Consider the following 13,425-nt stretch of genomic DNA (forward strand, 5'->3'; position numbering starts at 1 on the left):
GGGTCCTTGCCTCCACTACAATACTCTGAGAGTACTGAACTGTGGCTCAATAGCCACAGACCAGGCCCCAGTACAGGGCGAGAAGTTGCTGGTTTTGATCAGGGCACAGTGCTGGCTCATGTTCACCCTGGTGTCCACCGAGACCTAGGGCCTTTTCTACCAAGGTGCTTTCCAGCTGGGTGGTCCTCATCCTATATTGGTGCCTAGGGGTTGTTCCTTTCCAGGTGCAGGGCTTTGCACCAGTTCCACTTGTTCAATTTCATGAGGTTCCTGTCAGCCCATTTCTGCAGCCTATCAAGTTCTCTCCAGATGGCAGCATGACCCTATGGCATATCAGCTACTTCTCCCAGTTCTGAGTTGTCTACAGGCTTGTTGAGGGTATACTCTGCCCCATCATCCAGATCATTAATGAAGATGTTAAACAGGACCACTGGGGTCCGCTGCTAGTCACTGACCTTCAACTAGACTTTGTTCCACTGATCACCACCCTCTGGATCTGGTCACTCAGCCAGTTTTCCATTCTTCTCATCCTGCCCCTATTTCTTCAGCTTCTCTATGAGGATGCTATGGGAGACACTGTTGAAAGTCTTCATGAAGTCCAGCTAGAAGTCCACTGCTTTCCCCTCATCTACAGGGCCAGTCATTTCATCACAGAAGGTTATCAAGTTGGTTAAGCGTGACTTCCCTTTGGTGAATCCATGCTGACTACTCCTGATGGCTTTCTTGGCCTTCATTTGTCTGGAAATGGTTTCCAGAATTAGCTGCTCCATCACCTTCCTGGGCATCGAGGTGAGGCTGGCTGGCCAGTAGTTTTCTGGGTCCTCCTCCTTGCCCTTCTTGAAGATAGGAGTGGTATTTGCTTTCATCCAGTCTTCAGACACTTCTCCCAGTAACCATGATCAATCAAAGATTATCAAGAGTGGCCTCACAATGACATCTGCTAACTCTTTTGGCCCTCATGGGTGAATTCCATCAGGGCCCATGGACTTAGGTATGTCCAGTTTGCTTAAGTATTCTCTGATCTGATCCTCTTCCACCAAAGGTACATTTTCCTTGCTCCAGCCTTTTTCCCTGGTCTCAGGGGCCTGGTTTTCCTGAAAGCCAGTCTTGCTAGTAAAGACTGAGGCAAAGGCAGCATTCAGTACCTCAGCCTTTTCTGTGTCCTGGTGTCCTGTGTAACCAGGTCCCATGTCTCATTAAGCAGCGGTTGCATGTTTTCCTTAATCTTCTTTTTGTTACCTATGTACTTATAGAAACCCTTCTTGTTGTCTTTGACATCCCTTGCCAAATTCAATTCCATTTGGGCTTTGTCTTTCATAACTCAATATAAGAAAGACTGACAATATCTTTGTATTCTTCCCAGGTTGCCCATCCTTGCTTCCACCTCTGTATACTTTCTGTTTGAGTTTGTCCAGGAAGACATCTAGAGTTTATGGGGGTTCTAGAAATAATAAAAAATGTAAATTAGGATTCTCAAGTATGATACTGTTCCTGTATTAAATGTCATTATTATATTAAATGCCAGACCTTGTGTACTGGATCTGGTTCAGATGGAGTTTTACTTTCTTCATAGCAGCCTGTATAGTGAGGTGTTTTGGATTCTTGACCTAACAGCATTGATAACACACTGATTTTTTAACTATTGCTGAACAGTGCTTGTACAGCATCATGGTCAGTGAGTAGGCTAGTGTTGGGAAGGGGACACAGCTAGGACAGTTGAACCAAGCTGACCAAAGATATTGCATACCAGATAATGTCATGCTTAGCAATAAAACTGAGGGGAAACTTTTCCGAAGTAGCTGTTGCTCAGAGACTGGCTGGACAGTGGTCTGCTGGTGGTGAGTTATTGTCTTCACATCACTTTTCTCATTTTATTGGTTGGGGTATTTTCTTTGCTTATTAGACTGTTTTTATCTCAACCCATGAGTTTTTCTCACTTTTACCATTCTGATTCTCTCCCCCATCCTGCCTGGGGTGAGGGGAAAATAATGTTGTAACTGGGTGGGGATTTAACTGGTTGGGGTCAACTTACTGCACCTTGTTCAAATTGTAATTTTTTAATCTTGCTTTTTATAGATCACAAGACCATCCAGATCAACAAACACACACCACTGGCAGTATTGCTACCACATCAATATCGAGCAGTAATACCTCAACACCAACTTCAACAAATATCAATTCTTTTGCCTTGGGTAAGAATATTTGTTAGATAACATGGTGGCTATCTTAGGTATCTTGGTTTCAGTTAAGTATCCATGGAGCTTTATTCTAATGTAAACTGGACTTAAAAATATTATAAAATTACTGATTGCAAAAATCTGTGGTGTTGGTTGGAATAAGTTTTTGATCAGTAAGTTATCAGAGGTAAATTGTTTCCTTAATTTTTATGTACAGAACTTCAGGCTTGTGCTGTTTCATCTTCAGTAATAAGGTGCCACTGATCTTGTATTCTGGCACTATAGGTAATTAAACTCCTTCCAGTCTCCTTCTCCTCCTTAACAGTGCATTTGAATTGGCCTGAAGAGAGTACTGAAGTTGGACCCATAACATCATGACTTGGAGCAGAAGTAACAAAGTTACTCATATCTTACAAACCAGTATTTCTCAGGTTCTGAGTCTGATTGAATTATTGGTCTTCTTTATCAGGAATAGAGACAGAAGCCTATTGATTTAAAAATATATTTTTTCAGAGTTGCTACATTTTGTTCTTCATCCTCTTTGTTTGCTTTCTTTTTAAAAACAAAAAATGAAACAACAGAAAACTGTGGTAAGCAATTGCTTTTTTTAGTTTTAAACAGTTCTCCAGACTGACTAGTACCTTCTAAAAATGGGAAACTTTTGTTTGCTGAACTCTGCAAAGGAGAATCTAAAGCATTATTAGTTCTTGTTGCATCAACAAAAAGAAGAGTTCTACTTTTTGTTTAGAATAGAGTATGCATCATGTTAAGAGATTCCTCATGGTGGTGGTCTCTATAAATGATTATTACAAATGTATTGGAAAGTGTTGGGAATTAACCTGAGGCCTTAAAACTCAAACATCCCTTGTACCTCAGCTACAGTAAAGTAGAAGAAAAGCTGTTAGAATTGTAACAAGTTATATTTCAGATGCAATTTGGATTTCTAGATGTCTCGTTATGTACAGAAGCAAACTCCTAGTGAATGACTCCTTAACAGCCTTGCAAAGATAGAATTTCCATTGAATTTCATTATTTTGAAGTGTGGGTTATGTTTATGTATTTTGTACTTAAAAAGAACCTGGATGTGTTTAGAAATATATTAGAAGCTGAAAGTTTAATTTTTTTCCCTTTCATCTTAAAGGTGGCCTTGGAGGTTTGACAGGCCTGAGTAGCCTGGGTTTAAATGCATCAAACTTTTCAGAGTTGCAAAGTCAGATGCAACAGCAACTTATGTCCAACCCAGAAATGATGGTTCAGATAATGGAAAATCCATTTGTTCAGAGCATGCTTTCAAATCCTGACCTGATGAGACAGTTAATTATGACTAACCCTCAAATGCAGCAACTGGTACAGAGAAATCCAGAAATCGGTCACATGCTGAATAATCCAGATATAATGAGACAGGTATGTAGAAAGAACTCTAAGGTCATGACTTTGATTATATTGTAACTGGGAATAAAAGAGCAAGAATTGGACATGCTTATATGAGTGCTGAAATACTGTTGAGGAATTTAGGCTTGTTAGACAATCTGTAAAAGGTCACTATAGGAAATAGATGGGGTTTTTTTCTAGCTGCTGGTGTCTGAAATAAGCTGATAATTTAAAAAAAACCCCAGCAATAGTTTTAAAAGATGCCAAAGACTGTATAATCATATATTCTGAGTTGAGTCAAATGCCACTTGAAATCTTCTGTTGTATAGTCAACAGTGAGTTTACTATAAAGTAATAATTCTCCAAAGTACTGCTTATTTCCAGTTTATGTAACTGTGGGTACTTCTGATTGCTTCTAAAGTTATGTAAGATATGCCTTATGTGACAGAGCGCATCAAGAAACAAGTGGAGGCTTTGGAAACTGTAGGTATTTATTTTTCAAGATGCATGTTGTACTGAGGTTAGAAATGGGAGAAACATATTGTGTTGAGATAAGACAAGAAAGAACAGGATGGTACATTCAAGAGCTTTTTCTTCTGTTTAGTCAATGCATTGTGATTCAGCTAGCATACTGACAGTTGTGGCAGAATGTTGTCTAAATACAAAATTCTATTGAGTCCCCTCTCACTAAGCTGACGTCTTGATTTGGCTTTAATCTTAATTTCAAATGGAGTTGGACATTGGTAACTGAGGTACTGCAAAATGCTGATGTTTTCACTTTAGAATGGATTTTTTTTGTGAATACAAATTACATGTTCTATTTCATTAGACACTAGAACTTGCTAGAAACCCTGCAATGATGCAGGAAATGATGCGAAACCAAGACCGAGCCTTGAGCAACCTTGAAAGCATACCAGGTGGCTACAATGCCTTGCGACGTATGTACACAGATATTCAGGAGCCAATGTTGAATGCAGCTCAGGAACAGGTGAGAAATGATTGTAGGGGCCACTGAAAGTAAGTGGGTTTTAGTTGGTTGTTGGGGTTTTGTTTGTTTTTTGTGTGGTTTTGTGGGTTATTTTCAAATATGAAAGAAGATAAATAATGTAACTTTTCAAATGTGTACTTGTCAAAACTTAATTTCTTGAAGCTTCAAGTCAATGTGTGGTTTGTTCCTATGCTCTTTTAAACTTGAAGGGATAAAGATTGTTATGTGAGTTTGATAAGCTATTTTAATGTTAATAAATTTTTCTTATATATATTCTAAATTTATGTTTAATTCTTGGACTTATGAAGTTACTGAGGTTCAGGAAAAATTAAAAGTGTATAACTTGGAACCTAAGGTGGGAAGAAAAGAGGCTTTGAAATTTTTCTAAGTTGAAAACCACTATGCAAGATATAATCTTACTGTGATCAAAGTACTAGTGTAGTAGCATATGCTGCATTTAAAACGAGGTGTAATTAACTTATCTTTTTTTTTCTTGTTGACGGTAATATCTCTTTCAATGTTGGTATCTTTTCAGAATATTTACAATGGCTTATTTTAGGATGGTGATTATAATTGATTACCGTAACTTGCCATTTCTAGTAGACTTAAAAATAGTCGACTAATAGATAATATGTGTTTGTTTCTCCTTCTGTAGTTTGGAGGTAACCCATTTGCTTCCTTAGTAAGCAATGCATCATCAGGAGGGGACAGTCAGCCATCTCGTATAGAAAATAGAGATCCTTTACCAAATCCCTGGGCTCCTCAGTCCAGCTCTCAGAATTCCACAAGTACCAGCACCAGTGGTGAGAACAGTGGCAGTAGTAATGTCGGAAATAGCACCTCTGCTAGTATGGGACAGAGCTCAACTATACCAAATTTGGGATCTGGACTAGGAGGTGTGTCTGTTATTGCACTTGTATATATTTGCAAATATTCAGGAGTTAAGTGAAAATATTTTGTTATTAGAGATGTTTTGATTAAAAGTTTGTGTTGCTGTTAATTTCCATAGAATATTTAACTAGTATCAAAGTCCTCTGTGGGAAAACAACATGAAAAGTAAACCAAGAGTGCTAACAATACTTGTGTACTGTGTTAAAATAAAAGTAGGGAATCTGTACATGAATGATAATATTTTTTTCTGTTTGGAGACAAACAGGAAAACAGTTAATAATGTAGATAGCCTGACTGTTTGTTGTATATGACCTCTGGCTTATTTTGTTTCTAGGGCAGATGCATCTGTGTAAGCAGAACCACACTGAGATGTATTTAAGGGGCTAAAGCTCATTAAAAAAAAACAAAACAAAACCACACAGTTGTATCCCAGTTCTAGGCAGTCTAATTAATTTGATTATAGTCAAGGTTTTTACTAAAGTGACCTTTTACTTTTTTTTTTTTAAGTTGGTATGTTCAACACACCAGGAATGCAGAGCTTGTTCCAGCAGATAACAGAAAATCCACAACTTATGCAAAATATGTTGTCTGCACCCTATATGAGAAGCATGATGCAGTCATTGAGCCAGAATCCTGATCTTGCAATACAGGTAAATGCTTTTTGTGTAGGAATGAGTTGTGTACACTGAAGTGAAAAAAGGAGTTGAATTTATCATACAGTTATATTTTCAATACAGAATAACCATGCTAACTTCTCAACAATAATCTGTTTGTTGCAAATGGTCCAGTTTTTAAATTATGTTAATGTCTGACTTATTGAAATTATTACCTAGTTACCTTTAGCAATCTGTTGCAGTAAGTTTCTTGAATTTGTCGTTGGACATCATGTCAGGCATTTTCTTGTAACAACTTGTGTTTGTGTATGTTTCATACAGCCCTATAATTTTGTGGCCTAGCATAAGAACCAGTTAAACAAAACAAATGCTTTGATTATAAATTAAGGTAGATCTGCTAGTAAATAAATATCCATCTTAGCTTGGGAGGACAGAAGTGGAGGGGAAGGATTTGGTGCCATATCTACCTGTTATTCTGGTTTTCCTTTCTCACCTGTGATCCTTGCGTGCAATAAAAGTGCTGATACTGCTGGTTTATGAATGGTATTGTAGAAGTGCTTTCCAATTTTACTTACAACAATAATATCCAAAATCAAATCTTGACCTGAGATAATATTATTTTGTATACTAAACAGTTAATTGGAAATATCCCAGGCTTTTTGCAAACAATATTTACAGGGAAACCATCACATCAGTAGTGGAGGTTGATTAGAAAAAGCATTTCTTGTTGCATAACTGAGGTTGCTTTGGTGAGGATCTGGCAAGGATTCACTTCAGAAGTTTAATGCCATCACTTCCCCACCCCAAAAAAACCCCACAACAAAAACTACACCCAAACATAAATAAAAAAAAGACACCAAAATCCCAAACAAAGAAAAAAACGAACAACAGAAAAACAACAGCCACACCACCAATTATTTCAGTCAATTCTCAGGGTGGTGGTTCATTGTTTCAGAACAAGTTTTGGCCAAAGGAGATAATTACTCTGAGGTTATCATAGGCTATTATCTTGTTATCTTGTTATCTGATTTGTATATGGTGAGTAGTTGTCTTAAAATCCACTCTAGTATTTACTTTTTGATCTACTGCTTGATCCATGATGTTAAATATTTTTGACCCATAGATGCTGTTGAATAATCCTTTATTTGCTGGAAATTCTCAACTTCAGGAGCAAATGAGACGACAACTTCCTACTTTCCTTCAACAAGTAAGATGAGATACTAAGTCTTGTTAATTAATGTCTGAAATTCAGTGAGCAATTTTTGCAACAAACTGCTGCCTTTCCTTGATTTCACTTAAAACTACATTCTGTGTTCTCATTAGCTTTAGACACTGAGTTGCATTATCCCTTGTAAGAATTGATACACACACAAGTTAACCCAGATGACCAAACCACAGCTAGGATATTAAGGAAAAGTTTATTCTGAAGTTGGAAACCCTAAATACACTGCTAAATCATGCAGTGGGCAAAAGAGTAGAAGCAGCAGGAGGCCTGTTATGGTGCTTTTATAACATCACCTTTCGCATGCACATAACTTCAAGGCTGTGTTCTCCTCTATGCTTTTTATGGTTTCCCTCTCTCTCAGCAGGACCCTCAAGCATGTCTGTGAGAACTTTTATCTCTTCTTGCAACAGGGGAGTTAACTTCTCAAAGCAAGCAGGCAGAGAAATAGGTAGCACTATTCATGGAAAAGAATTTTGTCCCACACTGGGTTTTTCCTAGGCCTAGTTTTTCCAGCAGCGAAAATCTTGAGCAAAATTCTTTTTCCTCCTTGAATATATCTATATATCTTCCACGTTTAAACTTTCTGTCCCTACATCCCTTGATAATTAAATGCTTGATTTCTCTCTCCATCCCTTTCAAAAGTTAAATCTGGCTTTTAGTGGATGTTTTTGTCTGTGACTAGCACAACTGCTTTGATTTGCTCTTGTGCCTTTGCTTAGAAGTAATGACTTGTTCTTACTGCCCACCAGCCAGAGAGAACCTGTTTCCCACACGATTTCTTTTGCAAAATAAAGAAAAAATATTATACCTTTTCCCACTACTAAGATAAGCTTTAACGGTACTTTTCTCATACTTCCTCCACCCTGCCCTGATTATTTGGGGTAAAGAGACCTTACAGCATGCCTTGAAAGATGCAAGTCATAAGCTAATTCAAAAGAAGTGGATTCTGAAGATGTTTGCCTCTAAAGATTGCCTTACCACCAACTTTCCCTCTTACACTGTTGTGGTTGCAGCCCCAGTACTTGCTTTGTCTTAGCTGTCACAGTGTATACAAGGATTGTGTCCTTTAAGTAGGACCAAGCAAAATTTTTAGGAATTAAAAATTAAATCCAGTGTATGAGTTCTATCATTAGGCACTCTTTACAATTCAAAGTAAATGTGTACTGCTGGGATCTCATTGCAGTGTTATGAGTAAAATAAATAACATGAATTTCATGCCATTGATGATTGTCTGATGCTCCAATCTATCTAGATCTCTCTGCAAGGCCTCTTGTCCCTCATGACAGTCACAAGCACCTCACAGTTTAGTATCACCAGCACACTTTCTAATGGTGCATTCAATTCCTGCATCCAGATTGTTGATAAATATATTGAACAGAACTGACCCTAGAATTGAGCCCTGAAGAAGACTGCTGGTGACTGGTAGCCAGCCATATGTAGTCCCATTCACTACAACCTCTTGAGCCCTGCTGTTCAGCGAGTTCTTCACCCAGCACCATGAACCTGCTCATCGAACAGCTGGACAACTTATCCAGAAAGGTGCTGTGAGGGACAGTATCAGAAGCCTTCCTGAAATCCAGAAAAACTGCATCCACTGCCTTCTTTTCATCTACTAGGCACGTGTCCTTATCATCAAAGAATGAGGGTTCTTGAATATTATGTTTGCTAGTATGTTTTTCAGAGTAGATGTTGATGGCACTACAGATAGGAACACGTGCACAAATTATCAAATAGCTGTAGTCTGAATTTAGCTAGAAAAAGATGTTTTATAACTTTCTGTATTAGATACCTTCTTAGGTTTCACTGTATTCAGCCCTGTTGTTTACCAGTATTATGATATAGGAGACTAATTTAGAATTATGTTTAACTAATAAACTCCTATGGCTTTGGAAGATGATAAAGTCTACTAGAAGTAATGAGAAATACTTTTCCTTATGTTCTCCTTATTTAAAAGGAGTCTAGAGAGCTCATTCATCATCTCCTGTGAAAGTTTTCTCAAAAAAACCCCAATCTGAAGGATTTAATGTAAATATTCAAAGTCAAAAACCAGCAAGTTCTGAAAGGATATCAGAGTCTATAAAACATCTAGTGATAAAGATCAACTTTGAATATCTGTATATTATGAGTTTTCTGTTTTTAGATGCAGAATCCTGACACATTATCAGCTATGTCAAACCCTAGAGCAATGCAGGCTTTGCTACAGATTCAACAGGGCTTGCAGACATTAGCAACGGAAGCACCAGGACTTATACCAGGGTAAGAATTGGTCATACAAATTTATACAAGAACTTTTCTCTTGTGTTTGGGTTTTTGTCAGCTTTTGTCTTTCTTTTTAACATATAGAGGTTTATCCAGTTTTTACAGACTGTTCCTCTTGCATTTTTTAGTTTCACTCAACTTATTTTAGAATCTGTCACACTGTGGTGGTTTAAAAAAACAGCTGGGAATTAAACTCTAAATAAACCACTCCCCTTCCCCTGGTGAGAGAGGGACAAAGGCAGAGACTATGGGTTGAGATAATTTACTGAAAACAAACAGCAGTGAAATAAGAAACACAGAGTAGCAGCAACAATATTAATAACACAAGTATACAAAAGAGAAGGTTCTTTACATGCAAAAAAGGTGTTCACCACCTTGACTCAGTTCCACATGACCGCTGAGACAAAGATGAGATGGCAGACGTTCCCGTGACTAGTGTTACATAGCATCCCAGGACAAAGACAAGATGATGGATGTTCCCACAACTAGCATTTCCCATCCCTGAGCAAAGAAACAATCCTGGACAACCCCCCAAAAAGCTGGATTGTCTGTGTTGCGCCACCCACTTCCAGACTGCTCCAATCCGCTAGTTCAATCCCACACCGCACCGCCTCTTCAGACCACTCTGCTCCGCTGTGCTCGGGCTCGGCTCCTCTCATCTTGGTTTGCCACTGCTTCGTTCCCTGCAGCTGCTTCCAGCATTGGCTCACGCACGTGCTCCACTGGGTTTAGCTGTGTTAGACACTTGGAGTTGCTTTCTTCCCAAGGGGACGGGAAGGGATGGGTGGCAGTGGCAGAAGGACACGGTCCACAAGGCTGGTCCCAGCAACTTCCCCAAAGCAAAGATTGAACAAAATGGCACTGCTTCCAGGGTGCGTTCATATTTTCTTACCCCCAAAGCCATGCCCCCCAGCAATGAAGTGGGTGGTATCAAATAGCAACCTAGCCATGCCCACAGAGTTCTAGGCTTCTCCCTGTTCTCGGCACCTGCAAACAAGACTAGAACATACACTTTTGTTTGCAACACACTTTTAAGCAATGGTCTGTGGTCTTGTTTTAGTGCTTAAGTTGTCATCCATTTTTTATTTGACAGAATTTTTACTTAGTAATTACATCTCATGGGAAGAGATTACAACTAAGCCATTTTTTTACTTTAGTGATGTATTTCTCTGTCATTTGTGCAGATTCAATCCTGGTTTAGGTGGATTGGGAAGCACTGGAGCTCCTACAGGGTCCACTGTACCTAGTTCAATTCCCAGTGAAAATACAAGTCCGACATCAGAGACCACTGATCCTGGTCACCAGCAGTTTGTCCAACAAATGTTGCAGGCACTTGCTGGTGCAAATGCTCAGGTAAAGTAGATCACTATTCTAGCTTGTGTGTGTCTGCTCTGTGTGTGGTTGGTGGGGTTTTTGTTTGTTTGAGTTTTTTTAAATATCCAGTGAGACAGACACACAGATACCCCCACACACACCTTTCCCCACTGTAAACAAACAGAATGCTTCTGGTCAAAGGAGAGCAGAGGAAGATTAAAAGTGATGTTCTAGCTGTGCAAATAAATGCTGGGAAAACATCACATTTGAGTAAAAGTGTCCTCTGAATGGTTGATTGATAGGTACACCTATCTTCATACCCTTGAGTTTCTGAAATGCCTGGAAAGAAGATTAAGGTGTTAAAGGGAGGACTGGTTCCCTGGCAACTGAAATGTGGGCTCAGACAAGAAAAGAACTTAAGTGTACTGAACATCATTATTTCTGTACTTTATGTTGCTGGTTGTAGTTCAGGTTATTTGGGGCCTGAATTTGTAGCATGCTTCCCGGACATCCTGCAGATTCAGATTGCACAATGTACATTGTGTTAACATACCAAGTGGAATTTAGGCTCTCTGGAGAGCTCCAGAAGTCAAGCAAAGGTGGCAACTTTGTGAAACAGAACCATTACACTGTGGTACATATCCAGTGTAATGGCAGACTGCTGATAAACCTGCTGTTCTTACCTCCTCTGTTGCCACAGAATAAGGCAGTTCAGCTTGCTGATCTGACAGAAAAATGTTACTTTATGTAACTATGAGAAAGCGGTGGTAAGAATAGCTATAGGAAGCCATGTTCTCATAGATATTATTATCATTCCAGATCTTACGCTACCAATTCAGTATTCTTTTTTGCATTTTCGGGTGGGGGGGAATGTTTACATTTCAGTCAGTATGTTTGCATTTTATTAGTTTGGAAATATATGCAGTTTTTAAATACTGGTAGGAATTTCTCAATTGGATGAAACTTTAAGTAGAACAAAAGGAAAATTAGCAGTAGGTGCAAAAATCTTGTGTTGATACGTAAACTGTCTCACTCATTTCAAAAAGTGGCTTCTCAGTATTACTCTGACCTTATATACCTAAAGTATATTTTCATATAATTGTTCTGTTTCACAAATGCCTCTGAGATGAAGATGATACAACTGAGATTATTCATAATTTTATCTTTAGTTTATGAGCAATTTATTTGAGCAAGATCAACTCATAAAGCACAGCTGTCACTTTGCCTTAGGCTAAACTTTTTAACTAGAATTTTGGTAAATTTAGTCAACAATGCTCCAAGTATTTGTTGACTAAATTTACCAACTGACTTTTATGTCAAGGAAGAAAAAAAGCCTACCACATTCACTGTTGCCAGCAGTGAAATTCTCAAAAATTTTCTATTCCATACTACTAGATTAGATTCATTCATAAAAAAAAAACAACTCTGCATGTGTATCATTAACAAACTGTTCTTGGGACACATTTATCAACTGTAAGTGTTCCTTTTTTATCAAACAAGCAGCTGTGCTTGTAGTTCAAAAATGTCACATAAGTGAAGGTACTCTTACAATTTGAGGCTAATCTGACTTTTTTCATCAACAATTCAGTTGTGAATGAAATTTGGGGAATTTGGAAAAGATGCATTCAGAAATTAGTCAAGACAAGAAGTGGTTCTGAACCAACTATGTTTAAATCCTGTACTTTGCCAAATATGTATTATGCTTTTATAGCTTGAGATTTTTTTTCTTAGCAGTTACAAAATCCAGAAGTTAGATTTCAGCAACAACTGGAGCAGCTGAGTGCAATGGGCTTTTTGAACCATGAAGCAAACTTACAAGCTCTGATAGCAACAGGAGGAGATATCAGTGCAGCTATTGAAAGGCTGCTTGGTGCTCAGCTTTCATAGTACTGTTTCTTTAACTTGAAAAAATGTAATTTATTTTTGATAACAACTCTTAAATCTTTAAAACATTTGTTTTATTTCATTCTGACTCTTGTGTTTGCCTTGTTATAACTAAGTCATGCATTTTAAGGTCAAGTGCAGTAGTTTTCTTCAAATAGGGAATTGATGCATTTTCACTCAGTTGTGTACATCACTTTTGTTCTTCATTATTTCTTAATTTTTTGGAACAATATCAGCTTTCACAGTTGATTGAGTAGGTTTTGTCTGACTTGCAACTGTCCAATTTATTTACTACTAAACCATTAGCCTTCAGTAGTAATTTATGTAGGATACAAATTCAAAAGGAAACAATTGAAAGCTATAACATGTCGGTACCAGTGCTGCTTATGATGATTTTGGCATGTATTTTTTCTGCTAGAAAAATACTGTAAAATTTATACCACTTTGAGTAATCTACCATTTTTGCTTTTATTTGTATGAAGTATAAACACGACATATACAATGGAGACATCTCATTTCTATAAATTTATACATTGCAATAGAATGAAATTATAAGTAACCAAAAAAGACCAGGGAAAAAAAAAGTAGTAAGACATGGGGTTTAGTGTAGAATCTTCCAGCATATTAGGTAAACATCTCAGAAAAAATGCTTAGGCAAGTTCATTTAAAATATATTAGAATTGCTGTTCTAGTTATATCTTC

The 13,425-nt window shown here is 37.9% G+C and overlaps 1 protein-coding gene across 2 annotated transcripts in view; it reads left to right on the forward strand.

Annotated features, from left to right (window-relative positions):
* The window catches only part of LOC113981410 (ubiquilin-1-like), a 29,730-nt gene extending 17,004 nt beyond the window's left edge, over nt 1-12,726 (forward strand). Inside the window, exons 3-11 of one of the 2 annotated variants that reach the window (XM_027708787.1) lie at nt 2,077-2,192; nt 3,319-3,581; nt 4,378-4,536; nt 5,192-5,432; nt 5,935-6,077; nt 7,165-7,248; nt 9,407-9,522; nt 10,710-10,878; nt 12,574-12,726. In XM_027708787.1, the coding sequence (XP_027564588.1) occupies nt 2,077-2,192; nt 3,319-3,581; nt 4,378-4,536; nt 5,192-5,432; nt 5,935-6,077; nt 7,165-7,248; nt 9,407-9,522; nt 10,710-10,878; nt 12,574-12,726 (1,444 nt within the window). The remainder of the gene's footprint in view (nt 1-2,076; nt 2,193-3,318; nt 3,582-4,377; nt 4,537-5,191; nt 5,433-5,934; nt 6,078-7,164; nt 7,249-9,406; nt 9,523-10,709; nt 10,879-12,573) is intronic. The other variant, XM_027708788.1, reaches the window with a different exon arrangement.
* The last annotated feature ends 699 nt before the right edge of the window (nt 12,727-13,425 follow it).

This window comes from Neopelma chrysocephalum, unplaced genomic scaffold (genome assembly GCF_003984885.1).
Source record: "Neopelma chrysocephalum unplaced genomic scaffold, ASM398488v2 Primary Assembly neopelma1_96533, whole genome shotgun sequence".
NCBI classification, from domain to species: domain Eukaryota; kingdom Metazoa; phylum Chordata; class Aves; order Passeriformes; family Pipridae; genus Neopelma; species Neopelma chrysocephalum.